This window comes from Ambystoma mexicanum, chromosome 6q (assembly GCF_040938575.1).
Source record: "Ambystoma mexicanum isolate Mex_15411 chromosome 6q, UKY_AmexF1_1, whole genome shotgun sequence".
In the NCBI taxonomy this organism is placed as follows: domain Eukaryota; kingdom Metazoa; phylum Chordata; class Amphibia; order Caudata; family Ambystomatidae; genus Ambystoma; species Ambystoma mexicanum.
Window position 1 is genome coordinate 469,775,214 of NC_090937.1, and position 17,052 is coordinate 469,792,265.

At 47.7% G+C, this 17,052-nt stretch overlaps 1 protein-coding gene across 10 annotated transcripts in view; it reads right to left on the reverse strand.

Moving 5' to 3' along the window:
- Positions 1–16,828, reverse strand: part of CXXC4 (CXXC finger protein 4) — an 87,799-nt gene extending 70,971 nt beyond the window's left edge. The window contains exons 1-2 of one of the 10 annotated variants that reach the window (XM_069630966.1): positions 16,254–16,828; positions 12,280–13,547 (exon numbers count right to left, since the gene is read on the reverse strand). In XM_069630966.1, the coding sequence (XP_069487067.1) occupies positions 12,280–13,320 (1,041 nt within the window). In that variant the 5' untranslated portion in view covers positions 13,321–13,547; positions 16,254–16,828. Of the gene's footprint in view, positions 1–10,291; positions 13,548–14,594; positions 14,731–14,757; positions 14,778–14,830; positions 15,002–15,869; positions 16,025–16,253 lie in introns of those variants that run through there. The other 9 variants (XM_069630960.1, XM_069630957.1, XM_069630958.1 and 6 more) reach the window with 9 other exon arrangements.
- Positions 16,829–17,052: the final 224 nt, after the last annotated feature.

The window sequence follows — 17,052 nt, forward strand, 5'->3', positions numbered from 1 at the left end:
TCATTTACCTGTTCAATGTGCTTGAATTTTTATCTTTCTTGGATGCTAGTTTATGTCTGGTCCTGGTCTCGTGTGTCTATGGCATATAGACAACTTTGATATGTTCCTCTGAATTACTTCTTAATCTTCGAGCGATCTCTGTCTAATAATGCCGGTAACTTTGTTTAATACAATTGTAAACTTTGAGACTTATAGGAAACTTGTTGAACTAGACATGACAAAAGGTTGCCCAATACACACACATTGATTGTGATACTTGACTAATTAACACATTTTGTTTAACCTTAGTCCAATGGGAACACTCCCCTCTTTGTAGTGCCAGATTAGGTACCTGCTCTATTTGCGGTGGGTGCCCAGAATAAAGACTATCTGACAATTCTGGCCTCCAGACTTCCATTGGTTCTCGGACACATCTTGGGGCCATCCGCAACCATGCTTTTACTAATTCTAGTACTTCTGCCAAGGGCCTAGAAACTGGCATCACTGGAAAATACCTGTTACCATGAGTTCCTATAGTCCCTCTTTCTAGATCAGCCTTCCACACGATTCACTGCCCACCATTAGACACAGACCCCTCCTTGCGCAATAATGATGCCTGGTCTCACTACCATTATGTCTACCCCATGTGTTACTGCTGTGCGTCCTACTCATATGCCTGCTCCACCCACACACAATTGTCGCCCTGTTTTCCTGGCTTCTTCCATGACAGGCAACAGACTAGTTACCCTGGGTGGGGACAAAATGTGCCATTTTCCCAGACAAGGTACCAGAGCCTTAACACTGCTGTGGGGGTGGTGGGTGACTGGCACAATATAAAAGCTTTAGAACATAATGGGCCTAATGTACCAAGCGTTTTCAATGGGATTGTGCCATTGTAAAATACTTTTGTAAATCAGACCCCATGTCTCTCAATGTCTGAAAAACACCTAGCTCAAATGCACCTGGATTTAAAGTGCGGGTTAACATCTATTGTAAAAATGGATTGCATATAATATAATGAAACATCATCACTGCCTGAGCCATAAATAAAAGAAAAGACTGGACCACGAGGCCCTTTCCGTAAAACCTATCCGCTCGAGTGCAGTGCACAGTACATACAGTTCAGCAAAAATCACCTTTTTGCAGCCGTGCAGTTTGTGAAACACAATACTTATGTTCTCAGACGTAAGTCCAAAACCCAAGTCTAAAATGCACCTTTTCATCATAATTTGATGACACAACTTGAAGCACTATTAAAAAGTGCAATTAAGAACGCCATGCTGTATCTGCATCTGTACAAACCAAACACGCTTCCCCCTTCTGTGCCCAATGTAACCTACAAACCAAGATCCTCCCTGGAAAACAAACAAAATATAGAATCGGCAGCAAGGAACTGTGGATCCCAGAACGGCTCTCCAATATTCTTCACAGATTGGGGGCTAGAGGAAGACGGAAATGAAGAGAATTAATGGGGGGCGTGGGCGCCGCTCAAGTCAGTGACGGGTTGCAGGCCGCGTTTATTTTGTAACATACCTTTCATCAGAGTTTTTTTTTGTCACATAAAACCAAAAAATGCCAGAAAGGCAACTTGCTTGTTCCAACTTGCAGCGCAGAGCGAAAGATTAGAGGACGTGTGACTGGAATAGCAAGCAGCGCATAGGCCAGCGCACACATCAATCATGGCGGGCTCACATCAGCGGTGCCATTAGATCACCACGTGTCTGCCGCCATGATGCACTGCGCGACTTTTCACGGCCTTCTTTGTATCATTCATACATTTTCATAAGAATTAAATATATTCGCTGTATCTCTATAAATCACGGCTAGGAAGATTGGGTTCATGGGGGGAAAAGGGCTGCTTATAAAACTCACGTTCCAAATTGACGACCTCATTGCGCGTCCTCGCGCCAGGATCCTTCCTCCATCCATTATGCATCACCTCGCGGTACCGCAGTGAAAAACAGGCGGGAAATGTCAACACGGCAGGTGGAGTCCCCTCACCCACCCAGGGCATGGCGGGCGCTCCCCCTGACATGCCTCCAGCTGGTTGCCTTGCATCCAGGACACAGTGGTGGTACATGCGGTCTAGACATTCACGGTGCCACTAGAGCATTCATTCAAGGGTTACCAACTCCAACAAAAATAACGACTCCACATTTTTGGAAGCAGTGCCTCCCATTTACACCGTTTATGATTTTGAAGTCCATCTGGGAAGTGCAGTGACCTCAGCTGGACTAACATTTCCAGACATGACCCCTAGACCAATGCATTGCTCTATATAGGTTTGAAGTGATAGGTGATGTTCCTTTTTTCCAGGTTGGGTGATGAGTAATGGGAGGGAAGAAACTCTCTGGAAGGGGAATTATTGGGCGTCTGAGAGTTTATATATAAGGGTGCTTAAGGGCGATGAAAATTCCGAGCAATTGGACTGTGTTCTTAGTATTTGCATCACAAAATTAAAAAGGAGTGTGGAAACCCCTCTACTGAGAAAGAACATGGGACAAATACCCTGTTCTATGGAATTTCTTCTACTCAGGAGGGTCTACAACCACGTTTTAACTCACTGCACCCTTCATACAGGAGAAATATTTATTTACATATCAGTCTTTGTCGAGGGAGGGGACATTTACATGAGCAATGTTTTCATATTTACTGCGCTTGCTCTTTTGCCACGGCTAGCAACATTATGAGGGTAGCTGTATCATGTTTACCTTCTCCAGTGCACTTTACCTGTCTTATGGGAAGGGTAATAGTTGATAAACAAAGTTGATTCATTCAGTAAATACAATATGAGGGACATTCTCCTCAATTATGTGACTATTCTTATTAGGCTGGACGATAGGGACCTACAGTCGTCTCGTTATTTCCGGGCTGAATGGAGGTATACAATGGCGATATACGATATATATCTCGATATTGTTTATGTGAGTTAAATGCTCATTTGTAAGCCAACTATATGTGAGATGCCAACAGTAATAATACTGAACAGTAGATGCAAAACACCTAAAATTGCAATCGATTGCGATCGAAAGGACATAATCTCAACAATAATGGCAACACTAACAAAAAAAGCAAGTAGGATACTGATCCCTATACGCACTGAAGTAGGAAGGGACATTTTGTCATATTGATTTGTCATCTTAATTTAATGGGTGACAGATATATACATATATCTTGATGTTAACGATATTGTCTAATACTATATCGCTTTAGAAAATATATCGATTTATGTCCAAAACTTGATATATCGCCCAGCCCCAATTCCAATGTCCGAATGAAAGTTTTGGTTACCTATCGAAGCAAGGACTACGTTTCACTTGCTGTTTATAGCATATAAATGCCTCCAGGGCATGGGTCCCACTTATCTGAACGAGGTACTGCATATTAAAGCTAATGCCAGAACACTCAGATCCAACAATACACAGCAGCTCAGGAAGCCGAGATGCTTGCTCTCTCAAGTAAAGAAGGGTGCTTTCTTTGCTGCTGCGCCTATGGCTTGGAATGGTCTCCCAGAGGAACTTAGAAAGATTATAGTGTCATTGAGAATTTCAAAAAGAAACTGAGGACGCTGCTCTTCAATTAATCTTAGGAGCGCCATAGCTCCTGCAGTGGTTTCTTTCCACCCGGCACCATGCAAGATGGAAAGCAACAGAGTTCTATCAAATAAAGAGGCGCGGATACTATGGAGCAGGGCACAGGGTAAGTGGGAAGGGTCCTGGCTCACGTCCATGTTTTATATAGAGAGTAGACAGCAGAGATGCCATATCTGCAGTCTAGGAAAGGGGTCTGGTGGACGAAGAGTACCATCGAAAGTACAAGAAAGTCATCCTACTTACACAAACCTTATTTCTCAGCTCTTTATAGAAGCACCACCCCACAAAAGCCTCAGAGGGCACAGCCAAATAATCTATTACTCAGCATGCTCTAAGTTAAGCTCTGTAGCTGATGTCCAGTTCAGTGATTGAAAAAGGCACAGTCTCTCACAAAGTGACATCCTGAGGAGTATGCCTTTGGCAGGCACCCGGCCGTCTCCTTGTCCCTAATTGCATGACAATGAATGGAGGAGGAAGAGCCCTATTTGAATAGGAAACTGCCCAAAGATCCATGGAGACCATGGAATCCTCATTCTGAGCATGGGGTTTCGTGTCCTTGTATAAACACTCACAAAAAACATGCATCCTGTGTAATCAACCTCAAACCGAGCAGAAACCAGAGTCTCTCCCCCAAACACAGTGGAATGTTCAACTGATGGGAGGGCCGAGAGTACGCCCCTTTGTTTCTACGGCAAATAGAGTGCTTGTCGATCAGGCACTTCAAATATATATTACTGGTCGTCACTTTACAAATCCTGGGACCTACCGTATTAGCATTCTATAAGGACCTAGGTATTCTGGACATATACTACACTGGATTGAGGAGAAAATGATGACTTCTATAAGGACCTAGGTATTCTGGACATATACTACACTGGATTGAGGAGAAAATGATGACTTCTAAAAAGGTCAACATCCACCTTTCCAACACAAGTAAGCATTAACCGAGGTAGATTGTGGCTTTGCCTTTCGATGCAAAATGTTGTAGTGCCATGGTTTTAGAGGATAAATAGACGTTTTCCTAACACCATATTTAAAAGAGGGCCTCAAGAGTCACGCATCAAATTCAATATTGGAATGACAATACGCCTTCTGCAGACCAAAAGTTGTGATCTTGTATCATGTTCCGAGGGGCCCTAGAACTGCACTCGTCAGAATCCTTTGTGGCACTGTTGCTCCTGAGAAAAGTCAAGGAAGTGTTGTGGTGTTGAGAAAAGTCAAGCAAATGTTCTGTTGTATTCAACAGATTGGCATCAAACCACACGCATTGGCACTCTAGGCTATGTTGGAAGATTGAGCTTTGCTGGGACCTGAAGAGATGCCACCCTCACCTTCAGAGCACAGCTGTTCTCGGCCCAGAATCCACTAACCGCCTAATGAAGAACATTTGCTCGGCATGAGTCAGAGAAGCTCTCCGTGAGTTGACAGACAAGGCCTGCCTGATAAGCAGCTATGTTGCCACCTGGTGTAAAAGTTCTATAGATTTCTGAAGCCAGAGAGCTGAGATCAGTCAATTACCAAAGTGGGGGGAATGTGTACCCCCTCTTCACCACATGTGAGCCAAAAGCATTACTTTGATAAAACAAATCGCATAGGGCAGAGCTCAGACCAAAATATCACACGTTATATTTGTAGTTGACATATCAGACTATGAACTGTGGAAACCACCTGTGTGACTGACTACATCTCCAAACACGAATATGCATCAAGCCAATCTAAAACTCAGAGTAGGCCGCCCTCTTGAAAGCAGGACAGGATTTGTGCAGGATTAACAATGTGGAGGTATCCTTCAGAAGAACAAGACTCTTGACTGCCGCAAAAAAACAGTGCACAAACCCCACAGCATCTCAGCTGTTTCTTCACCTCATGCAAAAAATAGTTGTGACTCGGAGATTTGTGTACGTCTTATATGATCAATAGATCACTAAGAAAAAAATTAGGATCCTGGAAGATTAACATATAATTAAAAACAGAGACAGGTTATTTGACGGGGAAGGGTATTTGGGTCAGAAGTCTTCTTCGATTCTTCGGTCAATAGGGATGGTTGTAGCCCATGCACTTCATACTGGTGGTAATTTAAAAAATGCTGAGACCTACGGGCAGCCATTCGTTTGAAGTATTTATGCGCCAGTTGTGTACAGTTAAGACCGGCACTTTGAAATGAAAGGGCGATGAAGCTGGCAGGCGGAACAAAACTTCCCACAAAAGTACAGAAAAGAATGAGCTTCGGAACTTGCATAAGCGGATAGTGAAAATTAGAAGTTGTGCCAGCAGTGGCAAGGGGAGGCATGGGACGAGAAGCTGGGTGGGTAGCGCATGGTATGAGCAGAGCCATTGGCTGGGTAAAACCACTCATTTGCACTGGTTTTCCACTCTTTCCCCCACTGTTCCGAGTGCAAACGGACAAGCCAAGCCCCCTGTGATGCTGGGGAAGATGCTTGTCTTGCACAGTGGCGCAGGGGCGTGGGTAAATGGAATAGCAGTACCAGTGCTCAAAATGTGCACTTGCCACAAGCCATTGGCTGGTGATGCTTGAATGCTGGCGAGCAAGAAATGGTGTGCTGCATGTATGTGTAGAACGGAGGTAGTGACTTTCAATGGTTGGCTAGTAGCTTGCAACCTGAAATGTGTATCCCTGCATGGTACTGATCAACAACTGCAGTGGCAAACGCCCAACTGCCCCGAGCAAGTGAAAGCTAATCAAAGAATTTATATTATTTTCATAACAACATAAAGAGAAATCTGGGGACGACATTAATCATAAGGAAACATGATGCTCACAAGTGAGTTAGAAACTCCATTACACAAACAAAAAAACAAACTTAGGCCAGTAACTTGCAAGTAGCAGAAAGCACCATCACTTGGTTGGGATAGATGGGGGGAAAAGAGTGCATTCGACTGCGCATGTGTCCATTTAAAAGGCATTTATATTTCCATGTTATCAATGTACAAGCAGAGAAATAAAGCCTTGTCAGTGAAAGGTAACATTTCATACCATGGCGACGTTTTAAGAAACTGAGATACAGCCTACGTATTTTCTGTCCTCTATGGTAAAACCTCTGAAATGGAACTGGTACAGAATTGCACAGAAACAGGAAAGGAACCAAAAGTAGCATAGTGGACTTCACTTGCAAATACACATAAATAAAACCAGCCAATTGGAGCCCTAGACAAACCAAGATTCTTCCACAGTAATCAGCCAAAGAGAAACTTAAGTGGCACCTTAATAAACGAACAGCGTGTGACTCCCCAGTGGACTACTCCAAACATCAGTAGACGCAGCCAGCAATAATGCTCTCAAAGAGTTACCACTATGCAGGGGGCTAAACTTTGGTGGGTGCACAAGAGCTGACCCACCTGTGCCCGTCGTCGCTCAGTGTGTGTCATCGGCCTTAAAGTCCAAACCTGTACAAGTCTGCCCTGGAGAAGCACCCATAACTTTCTGAAAAGTACATGCACTGGCCAGTGCGCCTCGGTTTCACGGTCCTTTGGGATAAAAAGTTTGTGTCAACATTAGCAGAGCAGTTTCCCACAAGAGCAGAACATGGACACCAGCTCTAGGAAAAAACTCAGGTCGCCCACCACCACCAAATCATAACATTAAGAACAGCAAGCAAGAGGAATGCACTGCACTAGGCCACAAGGAAGTGTATGCACCCCTCTTTGCTTGCCACCATGTTACGGTTTGCCTTAAAAGCTCTGGGACTACAAGAAAACGGTCAGAAATCTCGTGTGCTTTAATGCAAGTTATATTTATTATTATTAATATGGAAATTGTATGCAGAGTGTGGGAAAAATGCTTGCAAAATGTTAATAGTGGAACTCGACTATCTGAAAAAATACATTATTCATAATAGCGCCTCCTACCCCCAAAACTATCCCCGGGGAGCTTCACAAAAAGCACAATCACTCTGTCCTAGTAACGTGTATGGTAACAAACAATGCCAACTTCACAATCCAGCAGAAAACAGCCACACTACATTGGAAGTAGAGATGGTTTTTGTTATTGGTCGGCCCGTGGGAAGGCCTAGTACCGGTTTTCCTGTCAATGGACACGATTTGCAGAGGATCCGTGTGATGTGACTTCAGCTACCACAGAAAGCCCTGGAAGTGTAACAGACCGCCAAATTGAATCTATTTTTTCAGATATGAGGCTCAAATAAGCACCAGACATTACAATATGTGCAGGAGCTGCATAGAGTTAATCATGGCGCCAGCAGCATATTGATTTAGGGGGCAGACAATAAAGAGAACATTTTCTCTGATTCAATTCCTTCGTTAAGATTCCAAAAACTAAAACTGATTATTTTAATGCTAAACACAGACAGATGAAGTTTGGTACATGATGGAGAACCTATCGCTCCCGAGGCCTGACTGACTGTTCATGGGAGGCATTTTGTTTGCAACAGGGTCATTAAATGAAGGAGCCTGCACCATACAGTGACCTTTGATGGGCACACACAGCAATGTTTTTCCTATGTAAAGCTGTAGGCTCATTGGTGGCACATAACGTGAAAACATGCAGTTAGTTGTTGACTTAGGTCAGCCTAAATCAGGTAGCTGCAACTTGTGTCTCCAGATGTTTTGCACTACACCTCCCATGATCCTACACTGCCAACTATGTTGGCAGGGGCTAGTGAGAGTTTTAGTCCAAAACATCTGGGGAGCCAAAGTTTAGAGATCCCTGGCATAAGTCAACACGTGGCATTAAGCAAGGAAACCTCTGAATGTAGCTTTCGGTCATGGGGACGCTTTATGCACTCATGGCAGCATGCACTGAGCTCCTTAGCTGTATGATGCTATTTCACAAAAGGACAAACCACATACATGTCAGTCCGACCCTGAAGCCCTGCAGTACCAGGAGTCAAAGAAAGTGCAAACGAGCAGGAACTAAAAGCAGTTCCCTGGTGACCTGTGTAGCTCGCGCCAATTCTGGGGATGGACGAGCTAGCACAGAGCGCGATACATACCTAATATCTACATGAGATTGAAACTATACCTTTTTGTGCGTAACATAGGACCCGCCATGCGTTAAATGGAGTCTATGGTCTTTTTAATGTTTCACTGCATAACGGAGAAATTGTTTAAGAGAAGTTCTCATATTATTAAAGTTTAAATTGAATGAATGAATGGCTGTCTACCCTGTGGCATTTCAAATGCGCACAGGAAACTGGGTAGATTGCCATTATTAAAACCCTTGAATCATAGGGCTCAGAACTATGGTTAAGACACTCCTTTTTACAATTTGCAAAACACATAGATAATGACACACACGTACGTTTGTATGGCAGCAATTAGCCTGTTGGTGTCAAGCTGAACAGGCTCTTCTAGCTTCTGGGCAAAAGTCCACACGTGTGACACCTTGAGCTAGCCCCAGCTTTTAACTTTGCGGCCTGGGACATGCGGAACCGTTTCCAAGTTCTACCGTGTAGTTGGAAAAACGAGAACTGGCTCAAGGTGTCATGCATGGCACAGGGCCACTTGACAGCTAAGCCAGTTATTTTGCTCCCTGCAATGCACCCCTTCAATCCGGAACTGCTGCGCAAGACCAGATGTCGAGCTCCCACATTGACCTTGCTAGTGAATCGTAGTTGTCGGCTCTAGGCCAGGGATCTGCAACCTTTAGCTCTCCAGATGCTTTGGACTACAACTCCCATCAGCCCTCAGAAGTCAATGGTCAGGGGGGTATAGCGTTCCTTCATCGACAGAGTTAATTTCAATGGGGGTTTTTAGAAGTATTTTTTACTGAAATAAACTCATCAAAACATATAGGGGCGGGGGTGGGAAGGTGTATATAAGGGGTGGGGGTTGGAAATTGTTAAAAAAACAATTGGGAATTGGGGGTCTTGGGGGGAGCCCCCCCAAAAATTTCGATCGTTTTTTCAGTAAAAAATACTCGTTAAAAAACCCATTGAAATTACAACCGTCGATGAAATTAAATAGAACCAGTCAGTCAGGGATGATTGGAGTGATTTATAGTGATAATTGGAGTCATAGTTCAAAATATCTGGTGCGCAGCAGGTTGCAGACCCTCTGCTCTTGTCACAGTGAACCAGGGGGTCAATGATTGGGAATATCACCCTCCACCCACCTAACACAGGTGGAGTTAAGAAACATCACTTACAGTGAAGGAAGCCTGTGCTTATTAACTTGTGAAAGGGGATGTGAGCAGATGTGGACCCATTGCTTGCTGTGCATAGACTCGAGCCATATCTCGTGGAAGAATTCCAATAAGGCATAAACCTGCCCAGAGTCTTGCTACCTTAAGATCTCGAGCAGAAGAGGTGTGACCCAGCAGTATGGGCTTGACCTCCACATTTGGTACTGTGTCGTGCTGGACTCTCCTCTATTGTAACGGCACAAGTTAGCTAAAAAGTCAGTGGAACACCACAAATGTGCCTTACAACTACAGCCCTGTTACTTATAAAGTGGGGTACGGGGGTAAGAAATACTATCATGAGTTGTGATGTTAAGATGCATTCCTTTGTGGTGTCTTTGTCACAGTGCAACACATGTGCTATTTTCTGCTAGCATGTTTTTCATTCTAACATCTTTGGTATTTTAAAAATGAAGTTGCATGTCACCACAGGGTTGAATTGCCTTCCCTGCTGATTGGGGAGCACAGCTGATGCACGCATAGTTCTCCAGTGTCAGGACATTCAAAGTGAGCTCAGTAGGCTACCAACATGCACCTGCGAATGAAGAGAATGGCCATGAAGCCTAGAGCAAATAAAAGGTTTATTGTTTAAAAAATAGCACGTTCTTAGAAAAGAAATGAGGGAAACAAAGGAATGCAAACCACGTCGAATCACGATATTGCAACAGAAGGCGTTACACCTTAAAAAGTCCTGACACACACATTTAGCTACATAAAAAGGGGGCCTTATCATCAGCCCTATGCAAGATGACCTAAGAGCCCACCAAGATACAGGACTGAACATTCAAAGACAGACCGAGCAGCGTGTTGGGCCACTCAAATTCCTCTTTCTTAAAACAGCAGTTTACAACACGAGGTAGCACATCTTGTGAAAAAGTGTCGAAAGATGTCGAAGGGCACTGCATGTTTCAACTGCGGTTCTCAACAAGAGCTGGACCTTACCCCCAAACACCTGCTTGCTATGGCAGTCATAGGGAAAGAACCCCGCATGAAGTCTGAACAGGACAGCCCAAGTATCGGCCGTGATCACCCCTCCTTCACAATGCATTCGTGGCTGGACGCCCCAACCTGACCCAACATGGGTACCTTTAGATGTGAAGTGAACCTAAAGTGGTGACTCTAACCCTCGCATTTAGCCAACAAAAAAAAAAACAGCTACTTTGCTATTGCCCCACAAATTGTGCATCCAGTCCAAGGCGATTGTTTTAGGGAAAGCTCCATTTGGAGCAGCATTTCAGAGTCTAACGAGCTGGCCAGTCGAGGGCTGTGTTTTTACTTATGCCGGCCATCCATTCCATCTTATGCATACAGAGAGCACCAAAAATGGCGGAGCTCTATCAGTGAATAGTTGCTTAAGGTTCATTTCTGGCAGAGCTCTGTCAGTGAAGTTGTTTATGGTTTGTTTCTAAGTGTGACCCACCGAAAAGTCTATTTAATTTTAGATTCTAATTTTCCTTCCTTTAGTGTTCAATAATATATATATATACATATATATATATTAAAAAAATGAAACAATAAGTGCCTGTTTCTCTCCAATACTAGTGGGTAATCCTGAAATAAGTTTTAGGAAGATACTGGCCATGGTGCCTCTGGGTGCCAGTTGCGAGTGAGCAGGGATTCAGTTCAGTCCTACGCCATCTTACCAGACCTGCACTAAATTCATCTCCAAATGAAGTTAGGTGTCAACAAAAGGTGTGAGAAATGTGATGTCAAAAAGGATGCATGAATTGTTTTCTTATGCGAGCCATTCTTTCAATCGGAGGCAAGCTCGGGGACCAGGTGGCTGTTTTGAACCAAATAATGCGTAGTGCCTGTGAGACTGGAACAGATATAAACCTGTTCTGGGCTAGTGACCATGAAAGGGGTTAGGCGCTCAGCGCTTCCATCCGGTGGCTCGATTTGAGCAAACAAGGCCTAAAGCCGAAGAGTCCGTTGGGAGAAAAAAGGGCCACACGCTAGCCCGGGCAAACCTAGAATTTCTTTTTTTTCCATTTTTTAAGTGCCTTTACACGTTCAGGCGTCTCTTTTTTAACACAACAATTTCTACAATTCCACTGATGTTTATCTATTTAAGTCCTGTTGTGTCAGGCAGCAGAGAGAATGTGCATAATTTAATAGGCCCAACCCCAGTGGGTGTCAAGTGCTGAGATGAACACAATTAAACGGAAATATAACACACGAAAGAAAACACAGAACAGAGAAAACGGGAAGGTTCAACACAAAATGATCCTGGTTTGTATGTAGTGATTATATTCTGGTGTTTTCAGAGCTGGTAAGGAGACTCCCCAGAGACAAAAACACCCCAGAGGGCCGGGCTCCCCTCCTCCTCCCCCTTATAAAACTAAAGGTGACTTGCTAGGTGAGCCAGTGTCATGGTGCGGCGGCAGGGCCTCACAGCCTGAAGGAGGCCTCGTTGAAGGGGTACTGCATCTTGAAGCCAGACAAGAAGCACTGCAGGGGCGGGGGCTGGTGGGGGGAGGCGGTCGAGGAGGCGGCGGCCGAGAGCAGGGACTGGGGCAGGCAGGGGAAGAAGTAATCGTCGCCTCTGACCTCTCCGAGGGCCGTGCCGGGCTTTTTCTTGAGCTCCTCGCACTTCCTAAACTTGCAGATCTGGTGTCCCGTCTTGCGGTTCCTGCAGCTGCTGCAGACGCCGCAGTTGATGAGCCGCTTGCAGGGCACGCACACCCCGCAGCGCTTGCGCTTCTTCTTGGCCGGGTTACCGCCGCCGGCGGAGCCACCGCCGCCACCCCCGCCGCCGCCTCCTCCCTGCGGGCAGTCCGCCAGGTTGGCAATCTGAAAGGCGCTGTCCGTGACAGCGGCGGCTGCGGCGGCCGAGGCGGCGGGCGAGTGCAGGGCTGTCATGACGATGACCCCCGGAGGCAGGGAGAGGCCCCCCAGGGCCGGGATGGCAGAGAAGGTCCCGACGCGGTCGGGGAGGTTCATGATGTCCGCCTCAGAGGCGCCGCACTTGAGCTTGTTCATGCACTCCCCCGCCGCCAGGGGCCTGCAGTGCTCCGGGGACAGGCTAGAGAGGAAATTATTGTTTGCCATTTGCAGCGAGGAGGACGAGGCGGCGGAGGAGGGGGGCGGCGGCGGCTCGGGCTGCTTGCCCCCTAGGAGCCGCTGGGGGTCGTTGTTCCTGTGCATGCCGCCGCCACTGCCGGTCCTGTTGGCGGGAGCCGCCGGGGGCGGCGGGGGATTGATGGCGGATTTCCTGCTGCTGCTCCCGCCGCCGCCCCCTCCCCCGCCACCGCCTCCCCCGGTGGCGGCGGCGGCCCCCCACAGCTGCTGCATGGCGTTGTCGCAGTTCCACGGGGACATGCCGATGCGGGCGCTGGGGAAGATGGGGGTGGTGATGCGGGCGATCTTGGCGGCCTGCGGGAAGGCGGCAGCTGCGGCCGCCGCGGCGGCCCCGTTGCTCTTGTAGAAGGTGGCAAAGGACCGGTAGCGCTCCATCTCCGAGTTGTAATCCACCAGGCTGTTGAGCGCGCCCTCCACCAGGCTGAGGCCGCCATCCGCCTTGGGCAGCCCCGCTGCCTCGGCGCCCGCCTGGCCGCTCTCCACACACACGTTGGCGCTCATGCCGGCCATGTCCAGGCAGGAGGGCGGCCACCAGGGGACCACAATGCTGTAGTCACCTATGATGCAAGCCTTCTGTGCTCCCCTTTTCCAACCCTTGGTATATTCCTTCCTCTGCTGGGTGGGCGGCTGGCACCGGGATGCCTTCTTGTCCCCCCCTTTTATTCCTCTTTCACAGGTATCTTGGCAGACAACATTTTTTCACGCTGCATCCTCCCCTGCATCATGGCACCACGAATCTGTCAAAAAGAAGAAAACAAAGTAAATGCACGTTCCAGGTTCACATGACAATCAGGAGACAGACATCTGCCAGTCTTTGCAAACTTTCAAGGATTATTACCCAGGCTCTTGCACTAGTGCATAGGAGGCATTTGATTTCAAAATAACAGACCAAGGAGGGACCTGTCACACACCGGAAACCACTACCCAAACTGGACTGTCAAACATCACCACCCCGCTGTCAATATCCCCCACCACAGGAGGCTGTCACATAACAACCGCACACAGCCACACATGGGATTGCCAAAAGTCGCGTCGGCCAGGAAACTGACAACCGTCCTACACAAAAACAAAATAAAGTATTCCAATCAGGAATGTTATTAAAAAAATACAGGTTCGATTACAATCTCAAAAAACATCATGCGAAACACATCTTAAAAAAAAACACGCACACAAAGCCGGGCACTATCAAAAACACCAATATCACACAGACAATTGCCACATATCCCGTGCAGGATAATGACACAAAATATGGTACTTCTGTGAGACGCCCAAAACTGCAAAGGGCTGTGAACAAGCTTCACCCCAGACAGGCAACTGTCAAGCAAATCAGCAGACAGACAACTGTCAAACCGCATCCCGAAAGGCAAATTAGGAAAGGTGGCCTTAACCAGGGAAAAGTCAACCACCTCCCCCCCCCCATCAACCTCATTAGTACACTGCTACAAATAACAGCAGCCCAAGCAATCATTGTCCCCGATGCAGAGTGTAAAGTGCGCCCGCACCCCACGCGCCTAATTACACCGACAGCTACGCGAATAACCTGCGGGGTGGAGGCGGGGAACAACTGACAACCCCCGCGGGGGAGCTGTTAGGCATGCAAACGAGGCATGGGCACCCTAGGAGACCAGAATGGTTCCAATATTGGGGAATACACGCCGATTTCGCACGCCAAGGAAATATACCAGTAAACTGGGGGGAAAAGAAGTATCTGTGAATGGGAAGCAATGCATTGCAGGACGTGTTCCATAAGCAACAGCACATCCGAGACCAGAGAGTCTGCCCACATGCAATCTCTACTGAAGAGGCAGGGGAAATAAAATCAGCTACCAGCTGCCAGAGTGTCCTTCCGAGTCTGACGGTCATTAGTGTGTGTCCCTGGCACAGCTGGCTCTGCGAGGGCTGCATCCCCAGCACAGCTGGCTCTGCTAGGGCTTTAATTCAATGTACCAGGGACAGGTCTGTGCTGGAGCAGTCATCAGGCGTGGAGTGGGGGGGGGGGCGCAGTGCACTCCGTGCATACCAGCCGAGCCGTGCAGTTTCACCAGGGAGCAGCAGCTGTACCGTGGCAATCACCGGAGAAGCCTCCGAGCAACGCTTCTTCTCCAATGCATGGTGGCTGCACGGGAGGCGCACAATGTAACGCCTCCTGCGGGCACAGCGCTCTGGCAGGCTGCTGGGAGGCCGACGCCTCTGAAACCAACAGGGGCCGGGGGCAGCGTGCTCCTGAGTCCCCACCGTGCATGCGTAATAGGTGTCCCCTGTGTGCCAAGGAACGCGGGCGAAGAACCCGCGATTAGCACACAAGGCAGACATCACGCTCCCCTCGACACCCAACACGGTTCCACACACACCCGTGCACAATGCGTGGAAACAATGCTCTTCGAACAACTCAAAGTTTGAATTTCAAGCGCATGCAGAGTTACGTACTCGAATTCCAACTTTGCAATGGTGATCAATTACAGTAATTAGACTCGTGCTTAGAGTAACGAACCGTTAAAATCCCAAAGCGAGAGAGCAGGGCCAGTTTATATTAAATCGCTGCCTCCACACGGGCGGGGAGGGAGGTAGTAAACCACGTTCCAATCATCCAGATCGGAACCGGCCTCGGTATCACGGTGGAGGGGGAGGAAAGGGGGCAAGGGCATTGCACTGTGCATGTTCAGAACCCACCTTTCCACCCACGGCTCATGCACAGGGAGGTCTGACGGCAGCACAAAGGCTGCCCCAGAAGGCTCCCGGCACAGAGCATACAAGACATTACCTACCACCTCAGCCCAGTACAAAACACCCCCCAATCCCCATCACAATACCTGCTCGAAGAATGTGCGTTATCCCAAAGGAAGATTAATCCACAGAACTCCCTTTTCACATTTTTTAAATCAAAAAAATGTGATTTCTCATCGGAATACACGATAAAATCTGACAGGAAAAATAAATAAAGCTCATTTTTTAAACTATTCCTGCCACCACCACAAAAATCAAAAGCCTGCCATGCTAAATGCACAGATATTGTTAAAACCTTCAGGCAGGAGAGACAAGCAAAACTAGCGAACACCTACCTAGGCTGTTAATGCAGGTGGCCAACTAAACAGGAACAGAAAAGAAAGCATACCGAAAAATAAAAATAAAGGAAGATTCTGGATCTGGGCACACTAGGTGGCTGGTGTTGTTCCAGAAAGCAACTTGACTGCAGCTCGTTCAATATTACATGTCTGCCCTGCTCTACCGGAGACATGGGGATCAAAGGTCATATTTAACATTCAGGGGGAGGGGCCGCCGCGGTTTAATTAATATATTAATCCGCCGGCAGGGGCTTTGCGTCGCCCTTCGCGCATTTACTTCCCTGCTAATGACCGACGGCGATAAGAAAAAAAAAATCAGCGAAACAAAACGCAGCCACCGGGGGATCAAAAAAAAAAAAATAACAATAAATAAGCACTCACCAGAGAGCCTCGCAGGAAGCGGCCGTGTAGACGCCGCCAGTCTTGCCCATCACCTCCAACCACAGAGAGGAAAACCAGATCCAGAGGTGCCCCGGCGGGTTTCAGGGACAACTTTAATACTTGTAAACAAACTGCGGAGAGCGGAAGCGGGGAGGAAAAAGCCCCAGAAATGCGCGAAAAGGGGGGAAAAAGCTACCTGTGAATGGCTTTTTTTAGTGCTGGAGAGCTGCTGGCAGGAGGAAGGAGGAGGAGTGGGAGGAGGGGGCAGGGATCAGGCGGCAGAGCGCGCCTGCTATTCTCGGTGGTCTCTTGCTGGCGCTCCCCCCTCTCCCTGTGCGTGGCTCTCCGCCGCTCTCCAGCCGCTCAGTGTGTGAGGGAGGGAGGGAGGGCAGCCTCTCCCCCTCTCTCTCTCTCTCTGTTGGTGTGTGTGTGTGCGTGTGGCTGGAAGGCACAGAGGGAGGGAGGGTTGAGGGGGAGGACGGGGGGGGGATTGGCGCCGAGGTGAGGAGGATGCAGGGATGTGGACACCTACTGATGATTGGCTGCAAATTACACCGGGAATCAGAGGCACACGCGGGCCCTGCTCGCTCTGCCCCCGTCCTCCACCTCCTCGTCGCCCCCCGTCCCTCCCACCTCGCTCTCTGCCTCCCAGAGCAAATCCTGTGCTCAGCCTCGTCTAGGAAGCCACGTCTCCTGCCGCCTGCCCGCTCCATCCACCCAGGCGTACCCATTAGCCTGGCGCTGTCCATGTTTTTTTCCCATGATTTTTTTTCTTCATATTTGCTTTCAAGATAGCTGG